The 15,431-nt window shown below is 33.4% G+C and overlaps 1 protein-coding gene across 2 annotated transcripts; it reads left to right on the top strand.

The window, feature by feature from the left end:
• The first annotated feature begins 12,269 nt into the window (after nt 1–12,269).
• On the top strand, nt 12,270–15,297 carry LOC147495354 (uncharacterized). Of its 2 annotated transcripts, none has more exons than XM_086563981.1 (9): nt 12,270–12,787; nt 12,862–12,920; nt 13,043–13,108; nt 13,248–13,351; nt 13,554–13,684; nt 13,771–13,826; nt 14,135–14,223; nt 14,419–14,593; nt 15,050–15,297. In XM_086563981.1, exons 1-9 carry the CDS (start codon nt 12,373–12,375, stop codon nt 15,056–15,058), a joined length of 1,104 nt encoding a protein of 367 aa, XP_086420107.1. In that variant the 5' UTR covers nt 12,270–12,372; the 3' UTR covers nt 15,059–15,297. The 2 variants fall into 2 exon arrangements, with proteins under 2 accessions (XP_086420107.1, XP_086420108.1); XM_086563982.1 differs by having other exon boundaries at nt 14,422–14,593.
• The last annotated feature ends 134 nt before the right edge of the window (nt 15,298–15,431 follow it).

The following is a 15,431-nucleotide window of genomic DNA, read 5'->3' on the forward strand; positions in this document are numbered from 1 at the left end:
TAATGAACATCTCTGTCTGACCATACTCTCTCTGGATAATCACTATTTAGAAGCTTACCTGGGAGGTTACTTTTTCATCCAAGCTGACAAAGCAATTTTTATCACCTATCATATGATTACTACAACCACTATCCAAATACCAGACATCATGAGACTCATGTTGGTTGTTCATACAAGAATAAAATAACTAATAGATCCTGAAAATTATTATTTTGAGAATAGTTGGCTTGGTTCCTATTTTGATAATAAAAATATTTCTGCATATGATTCAATTTCTTGCACCTTTTACACTTATATCTGCAATCTTCACTTGCATGCCCAACCTTTTTTTCAAACATTGCAATATGGAGATGAAGAAAAAGGTTTATCATACCTTTGGGAATTGTACCCATTACCTTTTATGTATCCCTAGTTGTGGTTTCCTCCACGATTATTTATTATTATTATTTTTTGAAAATTTCCCTTTTGCTTGTCTTTTCCGGCCTTTTTGTGCTCTTTCTTGTCTGTGAAATTCAACTTAGACTACAAGGCTTGTTCAACAAACCCGCTCATTCTTTTTTCATGTGCTTCAAAAGAACCCATTAATTCAGAGAAATACAACTTAGACAAATCTTTAGATTCTTCAATAGTTTCTACTACGTGTTCAAACTTTGACAGTAAGCTTCTTAGAGTTTTTTCAACAATATTTTGATCGGCAATAGTATCTCCATAACTCCTAATTTGATTTATAATACCAGAAACTCTAGAAAAGAAAGCTTGAACTTGTTCACTCGATCTCTTTCATGAATAAATTGTCGAAATCTCGCCATAGCAATTGAAGTTTAATAGAGATTACCTTTTGCGAACCCTGGAATTCTACTTTGGGAATTTCCAATCCCATGCATCTTTTGACTTCTTTGCAGCCAATATTCTTGGAAAAATAGATTTGCTTACCCCTTGGTGAATGAACAGAAGTGTTGTGGCGTCTTTCTTCTTGTTGTTTTTGTAAACCTTATTCTTTTCGGGTGTTAGTGTTTCAAGCGTCGTCACATTAGCCACTTCTTCATTGTTGTCTTCAACTAACTCTCACAAATCTTGTGATATGAAAAGAGTTCTCATCTGTAGACTCTAAAAATCATAGCTTTCGCCATCAAAAATCGGAATCAAAGTTTGCGCGTAATTGAAATTTGTGCGGAAGCGGTATTCATATATGGTATTGGTTTGGCCTAGGATCGAAAAAAAAATAGCTCTTGATACCAAATCTGTTGGAGCTCGGAAAGACAATGAGGGATTTAACAGAGAATAAGCATTGGAATAATTGTGAAGGAATTAAAACATGTACTGTTGAAGGACGAAGATATATACAAATGTAAATTACTTGTCGAATAAAAAAGACCGACACTATATGGATTCTCTATAATCCATAATCGACCTAAACACTTTCTAGCTAGACATTGCTAAATTACTAATTACTTATTTTAATAACTAAATAACTTGGACAGTACACTTAAATTGTTCGTTTCATTGACAATCTACAATTTAGAAAGTTATAGAACAATAATCAATGTCATGTTCGGGGAATTTTCTTTTTGTTATTACGAAGCTTTATATAATCTTTGGCTATCTGTCGGCTGGAATCCCTGGTTGTAGTCGCATTGTCTTTTGCACCTATCCACTTTTACATTTTCGGTTGGCTTTGGCAGTTTTCCAACTGACTTATTTTTTGGTTAAGGTTTTCCAACTGACTAGATTATCCACATGAAACTGATATGGTCTACATAGTTGGAGGCTTGGAGCTCTTTGCTTATGTTTGCAATTGGCCAGCCTCAACTCCTGACTCATCAAGTCATGATACCACAATTTATCTCCTTGATGTATGAACAACTTCAACTTAATGTTTCAGATCTCACAGCTATCAAAGTCTTTGTTTATGCTAACAATGCACAGGTCCTCCCAGAAATTTGATATATTATTTGACAAGGATATGATTGAAGACTAAGGCTAATATAATTTTCTTTGTACATTGACTGTTGGCTTTGTCCGCTAAAATCCATGTCTAACTGACCAGGAAAGACTGCCGTGCCATGAAGGCAATCCGTTAATCTCTGACGATAAAAACATTGCCGGTTGGAAGTCTTTTCTTTGTAAATTCATTATTCCCAACATCGAAAGAACAAATATATTATAAACGTTTACCAGTCAATACATTTTATTTTCTGCCAAAAACTGGTTGCGGCAATTTACTGCTCATATAATTAGTCATAGGATTACCCATAGTGATTTCTTTCAATTTCTTATTTGAAGATGGTAGAATAGTGGTGTGTTGGGTTTTGTTGTTCATCTTAAATCCTTTATTCGTTTTGGAGGAATGGCTTGATGGTTTGAAAAATCTCTTTCTAAACTCTAGCTCTAAACTTTCTTTACTCTTGTTCTTGAAGTATGGTGGAAACACTAGTTCTTTATCTAGAATGGATTTAAATCTTGAATAAACTATTGATTTGATTGCAAAACATGTATGGAAATGGTTTTTATGGATATCTTGCTTACAAAGTTATACTCATTTGAACTTATCAAATGAGTATGACTAGTGTTTTTGGAATTGAATCAAAGATTAGAGAAGTAATGAAAACTTGTATTAAAGAGAAGATTGAAAACTAGTATTGAAGATAATAAGAACTTGATTTAATCACTAAAGCTTGAAGAACATAAAAATGGAAAACAAGTAAATAACAAATTATACTATTAATTTAAAACATATTATCTACTCCTAATGACTAAAGATCAGCTCTAGGGTAAGGTTCTTTCTCTACTACTTTGGTTTATATAAGACACAAATTACATATTTGCCCTTTCTTTTAGAAACAACCTTTAAGCTTTGTGGGCTTTTGACTTTAGCCCATACACTTGAATTCTTGATTTTGGCTTTAAGTCCTTTAGTCTATAGCTTTTAGCTTTGAGTCATTGAGTCTTTAGCTTTTAGTCCTGAGTCCTTGAAAGTTGACTTTGACTTTTCAGCACTTTTGCTCCTAAGCTGGAATCTTCCCAAGCAGCGCCAATATCAATCCTTTTTGCGCTAAAATTCATGTATTAGGAATATACGTCCTAAATGGCCTGCATCCTGCAAAAGGTAGCAAAAGCTATAAGTTGTCTGTTCATTAAGGATAAGAAGGGCATAATTGAAGTATTGTAAAGGTAATAAAACGCACATTTGGGGACTGATCAATTACCCCCAAATAGTATTTTGCTTGTTGATAAGTAAATTTTGATAATGTAAAACAGTGTTTTAAACATTACTAAATCATGCATATCAATAATCTAATAATACTCTCAATATTATAGAATAAAGGGAGTAGTGTTCTCCACTCTTGCTTGTACGTATTTAACATGAATCTAGACTAAACTAACTATTGCACTAATGAGAGAGTAATTCTTATGCTATAAAAACAGTAAAAATAAGATGCTAAAACAGTAGATTAAATGATGAGAAAGGGTATAGAGAATATTCAATCCGTCATGCGATTCGATTGACTATTAGTTAGTTATCGAATCGCTTGTTTGATCCCTAGTGAACACCAAGTCATCTCAGATGAAGGCTTCACTAGTATGAGAGTTTAGCTCCACCACAAATCTCTTTGCTAGTGGCTCTAAACTCTAGCCCTTTGTTATGAGTTCTATCTCTAGAAACTCACAACAAAAGACTTGAAACTCTAATGCAAAAACAATAACTAAACTACTAACAATCATCCTCACATTGCTTCATACACCCCCTCTAATGGAGGTTTAGCCTTGTTTCATTGGAATTATTAATCTAAAATAGTGAATTAAAGACATAAATAATAAAACAAGAATTGAATATGATGAACTAAAGATTTATTTGATAAGGTTTTAATGGAGGCTACAATGTTAACCCTAATTTATTTAACCAAACTAAATAAATGGGGGAGAGAGACCTAAATTACAACTAAACTAAAGAGGGGAGTAGCCAAGTTTTGTTTAGCCTTAACCCTATTTATATAGGAGAATGTTAGGGTTACATTTTTTCGTGCATGGGCCAAAAAGGGGGACTTTGGGCCTCTAATGTGAGCCCAAAGTCCATTAGGTCAAGTCTAAAGAGGCCACAACTGCTGAAAATTACTTAAATGCTATTTTAATTATTTTTTACAGCTCTGATTGGGGCAAGGCCAGATCTATTGGAAAGCTTATTCCGAGCCAGTCGTATTTACATACAGTAGGCCCAATTCCGAGACCCGAGTCCAAAGATACGCCCATTTGAAATTCTGTTGACTTTTCTGTTCTTTTTCTACCCGAATTAAATTTGACTGGGCTTGAAAAGGCTGCTTCTTTTTTATTCTTGGGCTTTAAACATAGAACTTTTCTAGCTATCATCTTGACTCATTTTCCACTCTAAAATGACATCTTTAAACACATAATCAGCTTCAAAACCTGAAATATACAAAAACACGTAAACAATACTAACTCTTATTTATTATAAACATAATTGGCCTAAATGTAATACTATTAAGGAGTTTAAACTACACTTGTGGGTGTTTATCATATCACACCACCCCCCAAACAGAATTTTGCTTGTCCTCAAGCAAAAATGAGAAATAAAAACAGATAAGTGGCCAAAAATATGGTCCTAACTAATCTCGTTTTGCAGAGTGCGATTGTATTTACCATATGCAATAAGGCCTTAAACCACTATGAATTCCCTACTGGATGAGTTATAGCTTTGTGAGAGTTTTCAAGAGAAGATACTCACAAACTTCATTTATACTACAATGACTAAGACAAAAAAGTAATTGTCTTCTAATTTTATCTCAAAATCTATACATCTCACTAGCAATTAAACAAGGATCATCAATCTAACTCCTAAATTAATACATGCATAATAATCAAATCATCTTAATATAAACAACTATACAATGAACTCTGCTATGAAATGCAATGGCAGGTCCGTTTTTGAAACTTTTGGGTAGCGTGCCTAAGTAGGTTCTCACAAGGAATGTGTTAAGACATATAACACTCTGATTTTTTCACTCAATTTTGCTAACTCCAGTGTATAGTGGGAACACATTTTCTCACAATCTCAATGACAATCCAAGAAAGTCGAGGTCGATCAAACATATCTACCACTTACTATCACACTAAGGGGCTATTTGTTTTTTTGAGTTAAGTTATAAGAGGGTCTTATAAGACCATGTGTTATAAGAGGGTCTTATAAGATGGTCTTATAAAGTGGTTTGTTTTTCATTTTAAGTTCCTCTTATAAGCACTTGTAAAAATAGAAAAAACAAATACATAACATCTTATAGATGGTTATTTGACAAATATAACCCTACTTTACATCACATTTAACATGAATAGATTAATTTGAAACAAAGATATAGTTTGATTTTTGATTTCAAATCAATTTTGATAATTAGAATATCGATTTTAGAAAACTACTTTAATTGGCAGTGGTGGTAGTGGTCTTAATAGCACGGTGGTGGTGGTAGTGGAAGTGATGATATTGGTCTTAATAACACGGTGGTGGTAGTGGTAGTAGTAGTAGTAGTAGTAGAAGTGGTGGATATCTTAATAGCACGGTGGTGGTGGTGGTGGTAGTCTTAATAGTACGGTGATAGTGGTGGTGATGATAGTGGTAGTGGAGGTGATGATATTGGTCTTAATAGCACGGTGGTAATGATGGTGGTAGTGGTGGTTTTAATAGCACGGTGGTGGTGGTGGTGATAGTCTTAATAGTACGGTGATAGTAGTGGTGGAGGTGATAATGGTGGTGGTAGTGGTGGTGGTGATGATGGTGGTGGTAGTGGCGGCAGTGGTAGTGGTGGTTTTAATAGTTTAGTGGTGGTGGTGATGATGGTGGTGGTAGTGGTGGCGGTGATGGTGGTGGTGGTAGTGGTGGTGGTGGTGGTAGCCGGTGGTGGCTAGGGCAATAGAGTTATTTGGAGAAGAAGATAATGAAAAGGAAATAAGAGATAAATGAGGTTAGGGGTATGGACGGGGGTGTTTGAGTCATTTTTCAAGTTATAAGACTTATAGAATTGAAGTAGATCCAATTTTGGTACTTATAGAATTGGAGCCTCTTATAAGACATTTCTAGTAGAATGCCTCTTATAAGAGGCAAAAAACAAATCAAAAAAATGTCAAAAATCACTGGGCCACATCTTATAAGAGGTTATAAGACCTCAAGGTCTTATAAGAGGCAAAAACAAATGGCCCCTAACTTATTCCTAAATAAGTTAGAGGTCTTTATTAATAGGTTTCTCATCCTGAGAACCGACTTTTAAGTTTCACTATTTGCATAAACATTACATACACCACGGTGTATACAACACCTCTTCTGTTTGATTTTTTTAATCAGATATTCAAAAAAACTGAAAACAGTAATGCAGTCATAATTATATTGAACAAATGTTTCTGCTAACCATTTGTCTTTTGGATAACCAAAATAATTACGAAATTTACATGAACAATCTCTACAAAACATAAAAAAAAAAATAGACAAAGAAATTAGTAATCATAAAAAAAATGATCATTTAAACATATAAATAAATGGATACTAATACAAAAATAACTCAACTTACACTTCCATTTTGATAAAATTTCAAGATAACCTTAAAAAAAATAAAATAGTGCATTAAACAATGACTTCCTTATTTGACGGATCATATACTTAAATTTGAAAACTCATCCTAGCAAGGTCTTGCCATAATAATAATTAGTAATGAGAGTTGGTGAGGATACACTCAAAAAAGAAATTACTACCAGAGATCCAAGCAAACTGTCTAACTATGGATAGTTCATGTGTATTCAGATAACACATCACCCCAATATACTTTTTGGTATAATATATAAGAAATTGCAAAAGGTACTTTATGAAAATGTAGTACTCAAATAGGAAGCAATAGAAGACGCACGCATGCTTTCTCCTTATGTCTTCTTTATCCCAACATAAACTCACCACTACACAAAAACTAAACAAAGATAACTCAACAATGAACTCAACAAGGGTAGTTCTTCTCCACCGGTAAAAAAACAAAAATAATTTTTCCATTTTGTGGAGGCTAGAAATCCCAGACAACTGTCTAACTATGGTTAGTTCATGTGTATTAACAAAACCCGTCACCCAAATACAGTTATACATACAGACATACAGTCATGCATACATACCTAATTAATAAAAAACAGTCGAGAATCAAAACAAAAATTTGAAAGGGATAAGAGATCTAAAAGAATATAATGCCTAGCGTTCTCATTGTTCGTGGAATCTTAGAGTGCTAGCTAACTGATCACACAGATACCAAGTTAGTATCAGTAATGTATTACAAAATGATCACAATTGTTAGTATGATTGCCGACTATCAAAATGAGTTAATTAAGAAATTGTTCAGTTCCAACAAAAACGTTAAGTTAAACACATGAATCCAAAGAGACAAAGTTTCAAATATTTTATCAATGTACAATAAAATCAAATAGAGGAGCCAAATGAAAGTCTAAACAAAAATTACATCAAATAGTTGCTAACTAAATTAATTAATTAACATCAACTAAGTACCATTATAAAAATTGGATAGTTGGGAATTAGTAATTTTAAAAAAAAAGTAAATAAATAAATAAAAAATTACCTCAAATTAATCTGTAAAAACAAAATAACACAGCACAAGCTCAAGTCAATGTTGGAGAAAATAAAATTGATTATAATCTTACCACGAGAAATATCTTCACACCTGTCAAGTTTATGTCGAATGAATCAAACAAATGGTAAAAACCTTGCCACGTGTTTATTATAACAAAACATGGGCTTTTGGCTTAACAACAAGCCCAGAAATATAACAGCCCAAATCATAGGATGTTTTGCCTCTCACAATTAAAAGAAAAATAGGAAAACAAAAATGGTTGTTTGTCAAAATATAATCAATTAAAAAGAGTCAACAGTTAAATTTGGAGTTCAATGACTTTTCCAATTTCAATTTGTGCATACAATTAAAATAGATTATACTTTTAAATTTTAGGATTTGTCAATGCTTTGGTCATAAATCAAATTAATTATGTTTGTTGAACTATATTTTTCTTTTATAATTATATATTATTATGCGTCAACACCCTTTCTACAAATCGGTTGTTCTACAAGGAAATAAAATCTGGGACACATTATTGAATATTTAAAAAGAAAAAAAAATTGTTTTGATAAAAAATGAAATCATTAAAATATTGAGATGTCACCTTCGTTCTTCCCAACGTGACCTTCAGTTATCAAGCCAGAAACATGTTGAACAGGTAAAATGGATTCTACTTCTAAATTATAGGATTTGTGGTTCAGTCATACATCAAATAAATTATGTTTGTTGAGCTATTTTTCCTTTAATTAATATTATAGCCCATGCAGGGTTGTAGAATTTGTGTTTTTATAAAACAAAAAACAAAAAAATCATTATAATATTCTAAAGTTAAAACTTTATATTTAATTCAATTGCATGACAACAGTCGATGTTGATATTTAGGATATAAACATGAAAACTTTATATCTCATCCACAATACAACCGGTTGTTCAACCAAATTTATTGACTTTTCATGTGATATTTTTACATGTAACCAAATAAACTTGGAGGAGTCCTATTACTGGACGCACATGATTTCTAATTTTGTATAAAGCACAAACATGAGGGACTCATAAATACATAATTGAGAATGTTCTATGATAAGTATTATGCTAATTGTCATTGACACAAGAATTCATAAGGCAAGGTTACTCATTTTGACATACACGAGTACACATCATCACTCTCTAACCACTCTCTATTTTTCCATAATTTGCATTTATTACTGGTTTGGTCATAAATCAAATTAATTATGTTTGTTTATCTGAGCCATTTTTCTTTTATTAATACTATGTTGTAGTATTAGTGTTGACATCAAAATTTGAAACACTACAATATTCTATAGTTAAAACTTTTTGGCACATAATAGTTTATGAAAATGGTCCGTGTTCATTAAAAAAGGCTGGGATCACCTAACCAACAAGCCTGAACGCCCTTAAGAGATTCCTAAGATGAGACTGTTATTAAGTTTGTAATTCATAATGTATGCCGTGTGAATTGCTTCTACAAGTATAGATATGCTACTTCAATACATTAGTTCCCCCCTAAATGATAGAGACCAACACTTTTAGTGTTTTCATCAAAATTTAACTCACTACAATATTCTATAGTTAAAACTTTTTAGTACAAGATATTTCATGAAAACGATCCCCATTCGTTGAACGGGCTCAAAAACTAGTATACTCATATACATTGCGTATAGTATATGATAAAGTGTTGTGATAAGAAGTATTTTGCCAGATGAGGGCATTCGGTGTATTGGCATTTGGCAGTACTTGAATCCTGTTTTTTTTATCAAAATAAATCTACTAATACGATATGCAATGGCTAACTGTGTTTCTGTTTCCCTGAATCTAAGACCATATCAAGAGACTCTTTGCTTAAGTCACGTAACTACTTAGTTATCTGTATATGTATTTTGAGCGATTTACTCCAGTAGTGTTTATCTCTTGAGATGTAAAACTCTATAAGTACCTTTCCATTGCACAATATGAATATATGATAGAATTCACCTTCTCCATCAAAAGAAGTCTAATCCTTGATGAAACCTTTCGATTACCAAATAGTAATTATTCATGCCAATACCCTATTCATATATTCGTGCCAAAAACTAACATATACATGATTTTGACCATTATGTAGTATATGAGTATATCAAGATGGTATGCTCGCTCTTGAAATAAACTTGTGTGTTTGTCATGGGGAAATAGATCAACTCATATATGCAGGGCGGATGTCCTGCCTTAATGGTAAACGAGGTACGTGGAGGCCTGTTTTTATTATATTGGGATATAATCAAACGAGGACTCTTTTAGGTAGATCTTATTATGTTTTTGGTAGGGTAAGAAAATGTTAGACTCAATCAAAAGGAAAGCTTAATCTCAAGCATGAAGAACAAAGCATTCTTCTACAAAGTGTAATCTAATGATCAGGGCCGGCTATAGGCAAAGCGAGGCCTTAGGCGAAAACAAAATTTGTGGTCTTAAATGGAGAAATAAACCGTTAGAAAAGTACCATGTTTCATTGTACGAAAATTCAAATTACCAAATAATATATTAAAATCAACTATGTAATCGTTATACATAATTGGAAAATAAAACACCAAATTTACCACAGTGTAGATCCAATTCCAAACAGAAAAATTAGAGAAAAATATATTATTTTCTTATTTGAAAATGATGTTTAACTCAAAAAATGAAATACAAACAGTAGAAGTATTACATAAAGAGAGGGGAGAAGTGAAGAAGTGAAGGGAAGGTGTGGGGAATATTGTTGTAACATCATGCTTGAGAATTGGGTTTTGGGGTATGAATAAAACTTTTAGATCTGCGAGTCTGGTTTCCAATACAGTTGGATTCACCTCGTTTTGATATCTGCAGAGTAAGTTATGTCTGTTTTAGTACAGAGAGGTCCGTCGGGAATTTTTTGACCAAGTTCTGTGTTTGGTGGCGTTCTGTGAATTTTCTATTAAGAACCTGCTTTCATGGTCTGAACGTTAGTTGTAGATAATTTAATGATGTTTCAAACCCAATTTACTTTGTACTAATCCAAGTTATACAAAAGGAAGTTACAGGAGTTTTAGTGCAGGAAGGTCAATCAGGATTTTTCCTAACAACCCACGGGTTACAATCTATTTTAGTGAATTTCTGAGCTGGATTCAGATTTTTGGGTGTGAACAAACGTTGTAGAGCTTGAAGTGTTGTTTCTAACCCATTTGGATTTGTGTCAATCCAACTTATATAAAGAAAGTTAGGACTGTTTCAGTACAGTGTGGTTAATCGTGATTTATTCTTTGATTACATATATGTACGTTTAACCGATTGATGAGTATTGCCCTTTGGATTATTATTTTAAATTGTGGCTTAAACTCATATTCATGAATAATGAGATTTGTTTAGAATGCATGCTCTTAAGCTTGATTATTATATGTTGAGATTTGCTTGAAATATCGTAGTATTGCTAGTGACTTGAACCTTTGTTAAGTGGATAAGGTCAAAATGTATACAGATGAAAAGTGTATACTTAGTCTGATTAGATTAGAACTACCACAACTCATTGATGTTTATTATTCCTTTCCGAAAGGAAAGGAAACTAAATGTCTTACTATTATTGAATTGAAAGCTAAAGCGCCTGAGTGGAGGAACTACCTGTCACATTAATTATAAGTTAAGTTAATTCCTCATTTTTCATCAAATCTTCATTCATCTATACATCATTAGTTTACTGTACTTATTTCACAGTTCATCATTTCGTTGTTATCGATTCACATTTATTAATTCAATTGTTGAAATTCATTGTAGTGTTGAAATCTAAAATTTCTTCATTTTATTTCATTGAAAACTATCTCAACTAAACTTTTTGATCTAATCATTGATTTTAATTTCACAAAATGAATACCTCACAAACTTTGAATCAAACACAAACAAAGCATTGAATTTTCCATCTTCTTCAATGAATTCCACACCCTCAAATCTTTTTCATTCACATAACAAATATCTCAAACTATGCTCATGTCAAACTAAACCAAGAAAGTCACATGGTCTGGATATAATTATGATTTATCGGGTTTTATTGATGGTTCTATTTCTCATCTTGCGAAATATGAAGCGAATTCAACAACTTATAGTAGAGATCAAATGGTTCTAATTTGGCTTAATGCGACAATTTCAATTTCTGAGGCAATATTACCATACAAAAGTTGGAATGTTGAATTTTAAGTAAACAGCCTAAGGAATGAACCTAAAGTCAACTCACAATCAACGAGTCAGAGTCAAGGGTGCAAATTCTAATTTCTAATGAGCCATGCCTAAATCTTTAATATATATAGAAAAATAACAGTTCTAGAGTACACCCTTTTATGGGTGCGCTGGTTCTAGACACCCTTGATTAGAGAATCTGCCATGCAATACACCCTCACCTCTTGCCTGATGGAGGGCCCAGATTTAATGGGGCAGGTACAGACAATTGCATACTATAGAATTTGGGTATAGAAAAATATGGGGTTGAGTGAACAGTAACCGTGTGTGGACGTAGGGGTATTTTTTTGTCATTTTATAGGGATAAAACCATAATATTATAGTTTTTTTAGATTAATTTCTAATCATATGTGGGCCCTAAAGAGAGTGAAAAAAAGGTAGGAGAGACCGAGAGAGCGTATAAGAAGAGAGAGAGATCAGGTGGAACCACGTGCTTCTAGCTAGTATAAAAAAAAATTGAAAACTCACAAAACTCACACTCCCGCACATTTTTTCATTTTGTTTTCCCTCTTTTCTCGTGTGGCGCAAAAAAATGTGGTTCTTTGGTTTCCTTCAACACCTATTCCCGTTCCTCAATAGAGACGATGGATTAAGCTTCGCAGCTGAGTTGTTAACTAAAAATCAAATTTCCGTTTCAATGAGTCCAAAAATTGTCGGAAACAACCCACCACCACAGCAACAACAACAACAAACCAAATCACAGAAATTTTCTAAGAGAAATTTTATCAATTCATGTGGAAATGGTTTTGGTTTTGCTATTGGGTTAGGTCTTTTGTGTCTGGCTTTCAATTGGGTTAAAGAGCAACAAGCCAAAGCTAAATCTAAATCTCATATCGAGGATAAAGATGAAAAACCTAATTCTGGATCTGGTTCTAATAATCCTCCAGATCTATCTCTGAATTACCGTGATTTGACTGTTAATTTTCGCTCATTCAATTTTAATACAGGTATTTTTAATTTTTTAGGGTTTCTTTATTTGTTTATTTAATTTTTGCTGAAAAATTGTGGTAATTGTTTCTAGGGAGTGGTGATGGATCTGATTCAAGCTCTGGACAATCATCGACTGTTAGAGCTGCCGAGGTTAGATTGATCATGACTTCTCATTGCAATACTAACCCTGTTTGCTCTCTTTTTTTGGAATCAACCATTGTATCTTCTGTAAGTGTGATGTTTTGACTAGTGGCGTTTCTGACGGTTTACAGATACAGAGACTTGCCCAGCAATTCGCAGCATCTTCTGATGTGGTGACTTTTCTTGGTGCTTTGAAGGTGCACCTTTTGAGTCTTCTAATAATTGCAAATGGAAATGTTAAATTTTACTTATGAAAATCAGGTCCTCAGTTCTCGTTAGAAACTTCCTCCCTTGTTTTCTACTTTAATTTGATTTCTCTGTCTTTAATTTTCTCAGGATAGCTTGAACGGCACCACAGGGAAAGCGGCGGCAACAAATGGTTGTGGAGCTGAAATCTTATCAGAACAAGAGTGTGTCTCATTGAATGAACTGCGTCACAGGTGAGAGAGTGCTAAAAAATTCTTAAGGAACTGCCGTCGTATCTTTATCTTACAGATTTAGGTTAGTATCCGGAAAGAGCAAACTAGTAGACCATTACTGCTTCACTGCCTTAGATATATTATTATTCCAGAGCCAACAAGATGAGCCTTGTGGATCCTGTTTCCACTTAATCTACTATAAGATATCAATTTTGCATTTCAGTGGCATGCTGAATGGACCCTCCCAGGAATCATCAGTTGGACTAGGTCAAAACTTTGAAAGAAAGTCTGAGACAGAGCTGCCTATAAACTTCAGGGCACTGCTAACCAACTGTTTAGCAGAGGTTGAACAAGGTAGAAAGACTGCACAGGTTAGAAATGTTCAAATGTCCTACTCTATTTTGTTTTAACTGAAGCTACTCTATTTTGTGCAAATGCAGTTGTGGCAGAGGAATTGATGAGACCAAAAAAAGGTGATCTGCAGTCCAAAATCATGGTAACTACTGTTCTAGTGTTCTCTCCTGTTTCATTTTTTAAACTTGTATTAATGCGGTATGAATGATATATATAATATATGGATGAGTATGTTATGATTATAAATGCTTGTTTTAGTTCTGCATTGGCGTCTATGCATTCATAACACGAATGCCTGTTGTTTTCTTCTTTCCGTTGTAAGTGGGATATCTTCAATAAAGTGGTTGCAAATTGTTTGTCATACCCCTGATATTGTGATAATATTATGGTGGCGTCAGCTTGAAGGCATTAATGTGCATTATAGCTTTATTTTTAATCTTTGTTTTTCAGGCTAGCTTGAAGGATTTCTTGGAGAAGGAAGAAGACGTATCAACAAATGGTTGTGAGTCTGAAATTTTTTTGAAGGAATTGCTCAACAGGTGAGAAAGTGTTGAAAAATTCCTAATGAACTGCATTGATTTATCTACTTAACAGATTTAAGTTAATAATTATAAATAAAAAAACAACAAAATCATTACTGCTTGAGATGTATAATTGTTCCCGAGTCAAGAAGTTGTGCTATGAGGATCCTGCTTTAACATATTCTTCTCTGATGAATTATTTTTTATCCATAGTAGCTTGCAGAAGAGATATTTTTCGGAACAGTTATCTAGACAAGGCCAAAGCTTAGAAAGCATTTGTGAGGAACAACTGCCCGTGGACGTCAACGCGTCATTTACCAACTGTTCCGCTCAGGTTGCAGAGCAATTAATGGGACTCGAAAAAGTTGATGTTAAATCCCCAATGATGGTATGTCACTACCCTTAGCAACTCTTCAACTTGGTACTGCATCAGTGTGCAGTTGGCAGGTGCTTATGAATTGTTTGGAGATGTTTCTCCTCTCGTTTGTATTTCCAACTTACTCTGATGCAGTACCTGTTATATTTCTGGATTAGTATGCTAAAATTGTGAATAACTATTTTAGTCATTCAATAACTTCTTAAATGCATAATTCTTAGCACATGTCTTGTAGACTCCCATTTGATATTTTGGACTTAGTGGTAATGTAAAGTCAAATGTATTTCACTTTATAAAAAATGACAACACACACGGGAGCTTGCAAATTTGTGCTGTGACTGGAATTTGAATCAAGAATGCGAGTATTCAGATTATTATACAACTTTAGTATCTTGCCTTTTTTAATGTTAAAATGCATAATATGATTACTTATTCACTTTTTTACGGTTTCCTTAATTTCTTTTGCAGATCTGTTGAATAGAGTAGTGGAGGCATGTCTGGTGCTGGCCAAGAAATTTTAACCAGTTTGGTATACAAAGTAACAGTGGTATATAGCAGTAAAAAGGGGAAAAAAATAGAAAAACTGCGAAAGAATTCTATTTTTACTATGAAGTTAAAAGGGTTAAGACAATGTATGCTTTGACCAATGTATATCATTTGAAAGGGGCGACTACTAAAGTCTTGCATGATGCCTTCGATTCAACAACATGTCATGGTTAAGTCACCTTTTTTTTTTTTTTTTTGTTGGTCATGGTTAAGTCACTGATTATGTGATTTATCATTTAAATGACCCAACACTAATATGCAATGCATCTTTCTTGTCAGGGAAAAAAAAATGCTAGGTTGGTTT

This window comes from Coptis chinensis, chromosome 6 (genome assembly GCF_015680905.1).
Source record: "Coptis chinensis isolate HL-2020 chromosome 6, ASM1568090v1, whole genome shotgun sequence".
NCBI lineage: Eukaryota > Viridiplantae > Streptophyta > Magnoliopsida > Ranunculales > Ranunculaceae > Coptis > Coptis chinensis.